General features: G+C 45.0%; 1 protein-coding gene across 3 annotated transcripts in view; it reads left to right on the plus strand.

Moving 5' to 3' along the window:
- Positions 1–6,538: 6,538 nt before the first annotated feature.
- The window catches only part of LOC114664411 (NACHT, LRR and PYD domains-containing protein 3-like), a 43,083-nt gene continuing 36,865 nt past the window's right edge, over positions 6,539–12,756 (plus strand). Inside the window, exons 1-2 of one of the 3 annotated variants that reach the window (XM_028818496.2) lie at positions 6,539–6,950; positions 8,252–8,408. In XM_028818496.2, the coding sequence (XP_028674329.1) occupies positions 8,318–8,408 (91 nt within the window). In that variant the 5' untranslated portion in view covers positions 6,539–6,950; positions 8,252–8,317. The remainder of the gene's footprint in view (positions 6,951–8,251; positions 8,409–12,756) is intronic. The other 2 variants (XM_028818504.2, XM_028818511.2) reach the window with 2 other exon arrangements.

The following is a 12,756-nucleotide window of genomic DNA, read 5'->3' on the forward strand; positions in this document are numbered from 1 at the left end:
AACAGAGACAAAAACAAGCCAGGCCCCTTACTAGCCAGTCTAGATAAGATGACACCCAGGCCACCATACTGCCTACTCCAACAGCTGGCTTCGGCCTGCACCTGGCCAAATGTGCCTTGGCTTCAAAAGTTCATAAATATTTATATAAAGTTTCAAAATATAATCAAAATTCACTCACAAGGAGGAAGATTATCATAAACCCGCCTAGTAGACAGAAAAGCTGCAAAAGAATCTTTCTAAAAAGAGATCAACAAAAATAAAAAATAACAAAATGTTCAAAAGAGAAAGAAAGAAGTGAAAGGAGTTTCCAACAAAACATTCTGAAAGCAATACAAGATCCAAATTGTAATCGAACAAAGCAAACCAATAAATAGAAGCAAAAAAAAATCTAAACTACCATCAAAGAATAACAAAACTGTTTTGAATGGGAGCCCCAAAGCACAAAGGTCCCATAAGCACTTCCAAAAATACCTACTAGAGGGGAAATATCACTATTAATGCCCGGCTAGTAATAAGGGCAAACAGAGAATCACATAAAATAAAATGCTCGCAATACATGATGGTCCATTGAACTCAGAAAGGCATAAAGGATTTGCTTGAAACAATAAAGCAAACCAAGCAAACAAAGCCCCAGTACAGAATCCACAGGTGAAGTAAAAAAACAGCAGACTTTCAAAAATATCCAGTAATTCACAAAAAAGTACACAATTTAGCAAAAACACTGAAACTCACAAAATAAAAACTCCCTAGTGCAATGGAAATGAATCATCAGGAACTATGGGAGACCCTCCAGATTTATAGGACAGATGGTTGTTCCTGGCTGTGCCTCTTGGGGACCACTTACAAAATCCATGGAACATAACCAAGGCATAGTACACAATGCACATAAGAATAAAAAAAAGAAATTACTATAAATAAATGATTAAAAAATCAACAAAAAGGACAGAAAAATAATGATTTGGACATAGGGAACATAAAGACACTTAAAGAAACCATTCATAAAGTCTAAATATAATAAAAATATTAATACATGAAGACTAAATGATAAGTTAACAGAACATATTAAAAGAAATAACCATACAGGATTATTAAAACTAGAATAAGAATGAAACAGACAGTAAAGGAACATAAACATAAGCCGACATAAAAAATACAAGGAAAATCAACATATTGGTCATCAAGGTCCATGCTGATTGTTCAGTTTTTGCCAGAGCTCCATCCCTGTCTTTAGTTTTATATTTTATTCCATTTTTGTTTTCTTTTTCTTTGTAAATTCTTTTGTTGTTTTCTATTAATGAACTGGCTTGTGGTGACCATCAGTCATTGTCAATAATTGTTTCTATCTTTCTTATGTTTTTTTTTCCCAGTTGCCATCTCCTCTTTTTGTTGAGTCCACAGGGGGTGGGACCTCTCAGAATCGCAGGGGGTCTGCCAACAGCACTTGCAGCTGAACGCCCATGTAAGGCTTCACAACCCCGGTGGGTTCCACACACTCTGTCTTAGTCTTCCCTTCTCTGAGGTTTGCAATCTTTCTCTTTCTGGATTTAAAGGTAATGCTTGAGTTTATTAATCTGAAATTTAAGTAGCAACAATATTTTATGTTCAGGTCATATCTTAGGGTTTATCATGTTTTCAAGTTCCTGTTTGTTTTGGTGTTTTTCTAGTTTACTTTTTCTTCTAATTACTTATTGCTTATTTGAAAATTCCACCCTTTTTGTATCTATATTGATTACTGTTAACTGAACCTTTTGATATTTCTTTTTTTAAGATTGTAATGAGACGACAACAGCAAGGAGTTGAGGTACCAGCCTGAACGCCCCTTTGTTATATGCTCAGGGGGAGCAGCCATGGACTGTGCAATACCTCCCCCTGGACACTACATGGACCCCCCTGGGTTGGAGCGGTGCCTCGGTTTCCCGCAGGGTTCCATGGGAATTGGAGTTGGGTGCAGCCCTGTTGGGTCCCGCAGGCGCTGCCAGGGGGTGCTGCAGCTGGAACTCCTGAGCCCCTATGGGCATTGTTTTCACCACACGCAGAAGTGTAGCCAGAACTCGGCAATCAAACACCTGGAGCACTTCCGGGTGAACTATAAGGGCTCATTTATACTTCACGCTCAGAATGTGTACGCGCCCGTATCATGGCCGCCACGCGTTCTGAGCGTTCATTTGATGCGTCCTCTGAGCAGGTCCTCAGAAATTAACGAGAGTTGCAGTACCAGCAAAAAGTAGGGGGCTGCAGTGTGCTAAAAGTTGGAATGTGACGTCAGAGTCTCTGTTTACTATCTACATGTGACAGAAAGCCACTTTGCGGATCCTACGAGATCGGTGTGCGTGCTTCGATATTTGATAAATGGTTCGATGTGGTGAAGCAAAATGCCGACATAAAGATTTATTCGTGGTGCTTTTATATTCAAGCGTCGCATATTCCCGATCGTAATGACACGATACGTTTTAAAAGTCTCACATATCGTCTTCTGTGCTCTTTTTTTTTAGGGCTTCCTCTGCTTCTGACAGTAGCGAATTGCCAGCAATAGATCGCCACACTGAGCACATTAAATGTATGATATTCCAACTCTCTGCACATTTAGAATCCTTAGATTTAACTTGATATCAGTTTGATGATGAAAATCATTAAAGTATGTATATTACATTTTACAGATAAATCGGTAATTTCGTTTAAATAATGAATACTGTTAATAATTATGCACATGGGGTGACACAGTGGCGGAGTGTTAGCGCTGCTGTCTTGCAGGGAGTCACGTCGCTGATATTCCCTACCTGGAGTTTACATGTTTTCCTGCTGGGTTTCCTCAGTGTGCTCCAGTTTCCTTCCAAAGATATGCAGATTTGGGGATTTGGTGCCGCTAAAATGACGCTAGTGTATGTGTGTGCTTGTATTCACCTTGCGATGAGCCGAGGCATCGTCCAGGGATTGTTTCTCACTCGTGCCCAATGCTTGCTGGAATGGACACATCCCTGGATTTAATCAATAAACATCCTTTTCAGAGATATTGCGGTAAGGTGTCATCGGAATTTAATGGGTGTTCTAGGCAATTCACAACACAGAGAAGCCGAACCTGTTCTCACCGTGATGATATCTTGCACTGCCACCTGGCAGATTCCTCCAGATTTACGTAAAGTACGCGCGCAAGTATAAACACTTCAACGCTTGCGTAGCAGGAGTGTCCGCTGTAGCATGTGTCACGTCACGTGAAGTATAACTGTTAAAGGGGCCAGCAGCCACCATTTCAGGAGCCAGACTCGGGAGGAGGAGGATGAGGTTGCCTGGGAGGAGTGCAGGAAGAAGAGGAAGAAGAGCGTGCTTTGTTTTGTGTGGGTGTTTTATTTGTGCACTCGGGAATGTGTTGTGGCTGGGGGACACGGGGAAGATGTGCCATCCAGCTGAAGAAAAAATTAAATCAATGTACTGATTTTACACGTGCCTCCATGTCCATCTCTGTCGGGTCAGGTGCCTATGTACTATAGCGCCTTTGTTACAAAAGAAATACATGTAATAATTCTGGAGACGTCTTCACAGACACGAGATTCACAGCCGAACTGCAAGAGATGGGTTTTGAGTCCTTCCGACAGGAAGAGGTGGGTCCAGATGGACAGACACTGGAAGTGACATCAGAGGTGTTATAGTCGTCAATCATCTGGTCTTCAGAGGGAGAAAGAGAAAAGGACTTTAGGACACGGTGCCCACCCCTGGACCGGCGGTAGAAGTACACTCTCTGGAGCCTTTATGCTGTCCCCTATGAGCACACATGTGAGAACAGGCTTATATTTTTCTTTCCTCGAATTCTTAATTACTCTTTTTAGGCTCATTCATTCAGACATTCAGTGTTATTTCCAGTAAACTAACTTTGATAAGTGAATTTTTTTTTCAGAACCTAGTGAGTAAATTTAATTCAATTCTGTTTATTTCTGTTTGGCTGTCTCCATCGAGTGCCGACTCAAAGCACTGTGACAAGGTCCAGGCAAAATGAATCAAAACACATGTATCAATACATTAAAATGGTTTAAAAGGAAGCTGGTAACATGGTACTACACCACTCAATGCAGTAATTAAATACAGTTTGCTAAAAGAGTGAACCCTAAAAGAAAAAGAAGCAGGTGTGTCTCCGAGCTTTGGGGATGTATGCTCAGTTGCCAGTCTGCTCCCTGTCGCTCAACATTCTCTATATTTACAGTCTGATGTGTACAGAGTGAAGAGTAAAGCAGACAGGACTGTCCCTTGTGGTCCTCCAGTGTTGCTCACATCCATCGTATCAGAGACACAGTCCTTGAGTCTCACAGACAGATAGTCCATTACAACAACAACAACATTTATTTATATAGCACATTTTCATACAAAAAGTAGCTCAAAGTGCTTTACATAATGAAGAAAAGAAAAATAAAAGACAAAATAAGAAATTAAAATAAGACAACATTAGTTAACATAGGGGCGGCACGGTGGCGCAGTGGGTAGCGCTGCTGCCTCGCAGTTGGGAGATCTGCGGACCTGGGTTCGCTTCCCGGGTCCTCCCTGCGTGGAGTTTGCCTGTTCTTCCCGTGTCTGCGTGGGTTTCCTCCGGGCACTCCGGTTTCCTCCCACAGTCCAAAGCTTGGTGTGTGGGTGTGTTTGTGTGTGTCCTGTGGTGGGTTGACACCCTGCCCGGGATTGGTTCCTGCCTTGTGCCCTGTGTTGGCTGGGATTGGCTCCAGCAGACCCCCGTGACCCTGTGTTCAGATTCAGCGGGTTGGAAAATGGATGGATGGATAGTTAACATAGAAAAAGAGTAAGGTCCGATGGCCAGGAGGGACAGAAAAAGCAAAAAAAAAAAAAACTCCGGATGGCTGGAGAAAAAAATAAAATCTGCAGGAGTTCCAGGCCACGAGACCGCCCAGTACCCTCTGGGCATTCTACCTAACATAAATGAGATAGTCCTCTTTGTATTTAGGGTTCTCACGGAAGGACTTGATGATGATGGTCATGCAGACTTCTGGCTTTTAATCCATCAATGTTAGAACATCAAGGTGCTTTGAGTAGATGGACATCATCGGCTCATCCACCTACAAATCTCTGAGTTTCCACAAATTCAACTCTATAGGCATGAGTAACTCATTGCATGACCCTCAGTGAGTGCCTAAAGGTGTACTCTAATTGCAAAAGTGTATATACAGTATGTAACACACATTAAGATGGTATTCGCTCTACAGTAGGCGCTATATTAAACAAAGACCCCAGCTTCACCACTGCCTGCTTGTACTGTAGCTACATGCAGTGCCGGATTAACCAATAGGCACATGTAGCATATGCTACGGGCCCCGCAATTTCGGGGGCCCCCAAATGGTGGACCCAATATTTAACTCTTTCAGGGCTGAATATTTTTTTGCAGGCAACTCACTTTTCTGAAAAGCACACAAAGCAAAAGTTTCACATGTAAATCAACATAAAACATCTGTTGCTGTGGGTGCTGTCGGTGCCTGTTCCGCATTTCTGGTGGCTGTGCAGAGGCAGCTTGATGACTGGCAAGAATGTGTGGCAGGCAACGCATACTGGCTTGTACCTCTTGCCATCGTAAGTGGCGGCCCTCCAAGGCGAACGTTGCTGTTGGCGCATCAACTACACAAGCGTGTTCAGCAACACGATCAGCTGGGGACCAATCAGCTGAAGCCGGTACCTCACTTTCATTTTCAATCTCCATCTTCAGAACACTTGCATCAAAACTGGAGTCCGACAAGTCAGAATCCGTTCACGCAATAATACACAAAATGTTGTCTTTGGAGTATTTTGCTTTGTGCATTCACTTGAACTAAAACATAGTGAGTTTTGTCACAGTTTAGGGCTGATTAACACCCTGAATTTTGACAAAAGTCGACATCCGCCCTGAAAGGGTTAATGAAAAAGTGTAGCATTGAAAAACTGGTCTTTAAAAATATTATCTTTACGTTTTTATACTGTAAATTTCTTACACAACAAAACTTTAGGGGCCCAACACATAAAATTCACATAAATATTATAAGATTCTTTTTATAATCGAGAGTAAAATAATTATTTAGTCCAGTTTGAACTGTTCAGAATCTAAACTTCAGATGATGCAGACCAAAAGGGCCCCCAAATTTGAAATGTGCTACGGGCCCCCAAAGCTCTTAATCTGGCCCTGGTTACATGCACAGTTGTATTAGAGCTGAGTGTTTGTAAAGCACCTTGGGATGGTGTTCATTGTACTATATAAAATAAAGACTGATTACTCATTGTGTGAACCTCTTTGAGTCCCTATACTTGTCTTTGTCTAACTGTAAATGTTTTTTGTAAATCTTTGCCTTTGTTGAGCACCATGAGAAGATGTTCATTGTAAACAAGGTTGCAGTTTCACCATCAAGGATTAAATGCTAAACTTTCACTGAAACCTGAACCAAACAGTGAATTACATTTTTAAATAAACGGTCATATTCTTGTTCATTGCGGAGCCAAATAAAATGAAGGTGAAGTTTCATTCCTCAGCATCACTACCTGTACAAGCCTGAATACATCACTCAGCCTGTGTGCTCTTAAGGGTTTTCACATCGGCCCAGTGATCTACTGGTGTGAATTATAAAATAAAAGGTTGTAACAGTTCAACACCTGCCATCAGAGGACCCACTTACAGTGTATGATGGAATGTAGAAGAGCAACTGGAAAGCTGCCAGACAGGTTTGACGGCAACTAATTCAGGTTCTTAGGATGCGGCCACAGCACTATAAAGAAACAGCAGGATCGAGCGCAGGTCTGGTTGGCTTCCGCTGCTTCATCACAGCAGGTAAAGTTTCTTATGTCAGCGTCTCTGCTTCTTGCTTCAGGCTGCATGCTCCTGACTGACAGGTGTGACAGACTGACCGGTAGACGTGCCACCGAGACAGGTAATGAGGTCACAGGGTTGCTGACAGCATAACAAATGCAGGCTAAGTGTGGACTATTCTGTGCTGGTGAGTGAGCTGCTGTTTAATTCCTTCTACTATTTCAAATGTATGGCTAATTTGAGTTATTACAGTTCTAGCAATAGTGCTGTTTGTCGATTCTACAAACCATTAACGTGTTTTCACTTAAAAGCTGTTCAGGAGAGGAGGAGGAGGACATGTGGGGACTGCAGAAGAAGCAGTCGGAATGTCTTAACTGCTCCATGATCTTTGATGTAAGTGATGGAATACTGCCAATACTGATGCTCTGTGTAAGAAAGGACAGAGCCGGCTATACTTCCTTAGAAGGCTGGCGTCCTTCAACATCTGCAATAAGATGCTGCAGATGTTCTATCAGACGGTTGTGGTGAGCACCCTCTTCTACGCGGTGGTGTTCTGGGGAGGCAGCATTAAGAAGAAAGACGCCTCACGCCTGGACAAACTGGTGAGGAAGGCAGGCTCTGTTGTTGGCATGGAGCTGGACAGCTTGACATCTGTGGCAAAGCGACAGGCGCTCAGCAGGCTCCTATCAATTATGGAGAATCCACTGCATCCACTTAATAGTATCATCTCCAGACAGAGGAGCAGCTTCAGCAACAGACTGCTGTCACTGTCCTGTTCCACTGACAGACTGAGGAGATCGTTCCTCCCCCAAACTGTGCGACTCTTCAATTCCACCCGGGGGGGTAAACGTTAACATTATTCAAAGTTATTGTCGGTTTTTACCTGCATTATTATCACTCTTTAATTTTATATTGTTTTTTGTATCAGTAAGGTACTGCTGGAGTAAGTGAATTTCCCCTTGGGATTAATAAAGTATCTATCTATCTATCTATCTATCTATCTATCTATCTATCTATCTATCTATCTATCTATCTATCTATCTATCTATCTATCTATCTATCTATCTATCTATCTATCTATCTATCTATCTATCTATCTATCTATCTATCTATCTATCTATCTATCTATGGAAGATGCACACATACACACGCTAGCCTTCACATGTTCTTCCTTTAGCAAACAGAATATTTTACTAAAAGATGCCCACACAGGCAACTAAAGGCATTTGAATTGAATATTTTAGTCTTCCTCGTACTGTATATACAAATACATACAATGGAAAGTGACCACCTGATGACATTAAGGGTGTTGCAGCAAAAATTCCAGTGACATGTCACAGGGGCAAATCAGAGATCAAAGCAAGTGAGATTTCAATCTGGGATGGACACCTGCCCTACCTAAAGCTAAACCTACAAAATGTTATTTGTGACTGGGTTTAGATTTATCTGAGGCAGACAGTGCTCAGTTTTTCTCTACACCTTTTTCAGATCTTTGGTTGATCCAGGAGACCCTGTAACTGCCATTCTGATCAGACGTTGAGCTTGCACCTTCCAATGGGTCACACTAGTTCTAGTCCAAATGAAAAATCAAGTCCAACATTTCCTAAGAAAAGAAGACACAATGAAGACATCACTGCACTGTCCGGTGAGAGAAACTCAGATATTTGTTTCTTTCATTTAAGAAACCCCAAATGGGGGTTTGTATGTGTTTACTGCCCATTGATGACTTTGGGTGTTGGGCAAGATTGTGGGGTCCAGTGGCTGTGAGGCATCTGATGGTGAAGGAAGATTCACTGATCTTGACTTTGCTGATGAGGCTCTGATCGGGGTTCTCGAGAGACTGAGCGAGGAGTGTGGGTGTCTGGGCTTGCGGGTGTCCTGGATATAAACCAAGATCCAGGCCTTTAATGACCTCTTGGGCACAGCCAAAAGCAGTGTGTTTGTCTTCGGAGAGAGTGTTGACCTTGTCAAGAGGTTTACTTACCTCTGCATTGACATTCATGTCTCTGGTGACTCTTCCTATGAAGTCAGTAGACAGATTGGGAGAGCATGGGGGGTCATGATATCACTGGAAAGGGGTGTGTGGCACTCCCGATTTCTGTGCAAAAGGATGAAGGTTCAAGTCTTTAGTGGCCTGGTGCTTCATGTTTTGCTATATGGTTTCGAGACATGGACTCTATCCAGTGACCTGAGATGAAGACTGGACTCCTTTGGTACTGTGTCTCTTCAGAGAATGCAAAGTCACCACTGATTTGACTTTGTTACTCATGGAGTCCCGAATGAGGCACATTACCTGCATTGTGAGGTAGCATCAGTTACGGCACTACGGCCATGTGGCACGATTCCCCGTCTCACAAGCTTCTCATTGTTGAGGACCCAAGCAGCTGGACCAGGCCAAGGGGACGCCCACGTAACACCTGGCTGCAGCAGATAGAGGGTCATTTCTGCGTGACAGCCTAGGGGGGTTGCCAACCAGGACTCTGAGCTTTTTCATCGTGTGGTGGGTGTGACAGTGCACTATACCAGTGCATGCTCCCCAACCTGACTTGACCTGACTGATGACTTTGTAACCATAAGCTGAACAGGCTTAATTCAGTAAAGGACATGTCACATTATTTGACTCATCCAGTGATTTTTAGTCATAGCCTTCTTTTACATAATCTTAACAAGTTGGAGGCAGCCGGTTGCCTGCTCCCATGAAGCAAGTCATGTAATATTACAATCCAACTAGTCCGTGACTCCCTCCGAAAAAATCAAACAGGTTTGAGTTTGTCTTTAGTCATATGAGTGAGCTTGTGAGCATGAAAGCTGACAGGACTGCACTGGAAGGTCAGCATGCAGTCGGTAAATTAAACATGCCCAGCGATTTTCAGTCATTTAAACTGACATAGTCTGGTGATAAGACCAGCCCCTGCTGTCTGTACATCTGTCATGCCCCACAACTAAAAGTCACGTAATGTGACATCAGTTGATGAGACAGAATTAACATTACCTAAGACTGCTTCTAAAATCGAAATAATTGAATTAAAAAAATTAGAGCTCATAATGTATAGTCTAGATTAAGATCTCAAAACAAGAGGGCACCTGAGGAATACTAAATAGAAATACGGCTGGCCCTCTGAAATAATAGCTGGAGCTGATGAAATCCCAAATGGAAGGCAGTTATAACAGAAGAAACGTTTCGGTGTGAGGACCTTCTATAACGTTTCATCAACCAGCATCTGAAGATAGCCATGAGAGAATTATAATTGGCTGAAGTTCTATTCTCTTGTTAATGAGTCAGAATCGTCCTCAACGTACGGTATTGGTTAAGTCTTCAATGCATAGAACAGGATTTAGAGTTCCTTTGAAATCTCCACAACTTCTAACTGACCCGTTTTTCTTTAGATAGATAGATAGATAGATAGATAGATAGATAGATAGATAGATAGATAGATAGATAGATAGATAGATAGATAGATAGATAGATAGATAGATAGATAGATAGATAGATAGATAGATAGATACTTTATTAATCCCAAGGGGAAATTCACTAATTTACTTTACTGGTGATGCCCAATCACTGTGTATTATCCATCCATCCATCCATTGTCTCCCGCTTATCCGAGGTCGGGTCGCGGGGGCAGCAGCTTGAGCAGAGATGCCCAGACTTCCCTCTCCCCGGCCACTTCTTCTAGCTCTTCTGGGAGAATCCTGAGGTGTTCCCAGGCCAGCCGGGAGACATAGTCCCTCCAGCGTGTCCTGGGTCTTCCCCGGGGCCTCCCCACAGTTGTACGTGCCCAGAGCACCTCACCAGGGAGGCGTCCAGGAGGCATCCTGATCAGATGCCCGAGCCACCTCATCTGACTCCTCTCGATGCGGAGGAGCAGCGGCTCTACTCTGAGCCCCTCCCGGATGACTGAGCTTCTCACCCTATCTTTAAGGGAGAGCCCAGACACCCTGCAGAGGAAACTCATTTCAGCCGCTTGTATTCGCGATCTCGTTCTTTCGGTCACTACCCATAGCTCATGACCATAGGTGAGGGTAGGAACATAGATCGACTGGTAAATTGAGAGTTTCGCCTTGCGGCTCAGCTCCTTTTTCACCACGACAGACCGATGCAGAGCCCGCATTACTGCGGATGCCGCACCGATCCGCCTGTCGATCTCACGCGCCATTCTTCCCTCACTCGTGAACAAGACCCCGAGATACTTGAACTCCTCCACTTGGGGCAGGATCTCGCTACCAACCCTGAGAGGGCACTCCACCCTTTTCCGGCTGAGGACCATGGTCTCGGATTTGGAGGTGCTGATTCTCATCCCAGCCGCTTCACACTCGGCTGCGAACCGATCCAGAGAGAGCTGAAGATCACGGCCTGATGAAGCAAACAGGACAACATCATCTGCAAAAAGCAGTGACCCAATCCTGAGCCCACCAAACCGGACCCCCTCAACGCCCTGGCTGCGCCTAGAAATTCTGTCCATAAAAGTTATGAACAGAATTGGTGACAAAGGGTAGCCCTGGCGGAGTCCAACTCTCACTGGAAACGGGTTCGACTTACTGCCGGCAATGCGGACCAAGCTCTGGCACTGATCGTACAGGGACCGAACAGCCCTTATCATGGGGTCCGGTACCCCATACTCTCGGAGTACCCCCACAGGATTCCCCGAGGGACACGGTCGAATGCCTTTTCCAAGTCCACAAAACACATGTAGACTGGTTGGGCAAAATCCCATGCACCCTCCAGGACCCTGCTAAGGGTAAAGAGCTGGTCCACTGTTCCGCGACCAGGACGAAAACCACACTGTTCATCCTGAATCCGAGGCTCGACTATCCGACGGACCCTCCTCTCCAGGACCCCCGAAAAGACTTTTCCAGGGAGGCTGAGGAGTGTGATCCCTCTGTAGTTGGAACACACCCTCCGATCCCCCTTCTTAAAGAGGGGGACCACCACCCCGGTCTGCCAATCCAGAAGCACTGTCCCTGATGTCCATGCGATGTTGCAGAGACGTGTCAACCAAGACAGTCCTACAACATCCAGAGCCTTGAGGAACTCCGGGCGTATCTCATCCACCCCCGGGGCCCTGCCACCAAGGAGTTTTTTGACCACCTCTGTGACTTCAGTCCCAGAGATGGGGGAGCCCATCTCTGAGTCCCCAGGCTCTGCTTCCTCATTGGAAGGCATGTTAATGGGATTGAGGAGGTCTTCAAAGTACTTCCCCCACCGACCCACAACGTCCCGAGTCGAGGTCAGCAGCGCACCATCCTCACCATATACAGTGTTGACACTGCACTGCTTCCCCTTCCTGAGACGTCGGATGGTGGACCAGAATCTCCTCGAAGCCGTCCGAAAGTCGTTCTCCATGGCCTCCCCAAACTCCTCCCATGCCCGAGTTTTTGCCTCAGCAACCACCAAAGCCGCATTCCGCTTGGCCTGCCGGTACCTATCAGCTGCCTCCAGGGTCCCACAGGACAAAAGGGTCCTGTAGGACTCCTTCTTCAGCTTGACGGCATCCTTCACCGCTGGTGTCCACCAACGGGTTCGGGGATTGAGGCATCGACCACCTTACGGCTACAGCTCCGGTCAGCTGCCTCAACAATAGAGGCACAGAACATGGCCCATTCGGACTCAATGTCCCCCACCTCCCTCGGGATGTGGTCGAAGTTCTGCCAGAGGTGGGAGTTAAAGCTACTTCTGACAGGGGGTTCTGCCAGACGTTCCCAGCAGACCCTCACAACACGTTTGGGCCTACCACGCCTGACCGGCATCCTCCCCCACCATCGAAGCCAACTCACCACCAGGTGGTGATCAGTTGACAGCTCCGCCCCTCTCTTCACCCGAGTGTCCAAGACATGTGGCCGCAAGTCCAACGACACGACCACAAAGTCGATCATCGAACTGAGGCCTAGGGTGTCCTGGTGTCCTGGTGCCAAGTGCACATATGAACACCCCCTATGCTTGAACATGGTGTTCATTATGGACAATCCGTGACGAGCACAGAAGTCCAATACAA

This window comes from Erpetoichthys calabaricus, chromosome 1 (assembly GCF_900747795.2).
Source record: "Erpetoichthys calabaricus chromosome 1, fErpCal1.3, whole genome shotgun sequence".
NCBI classification, from domain to species: domain Eukaryota; kingdom Metazoa; phylum Chordata; class Cladistia; order Polypteriformes; family Polypteridae; genus Erpetoichthys; species Erpetoichthys calabaricus.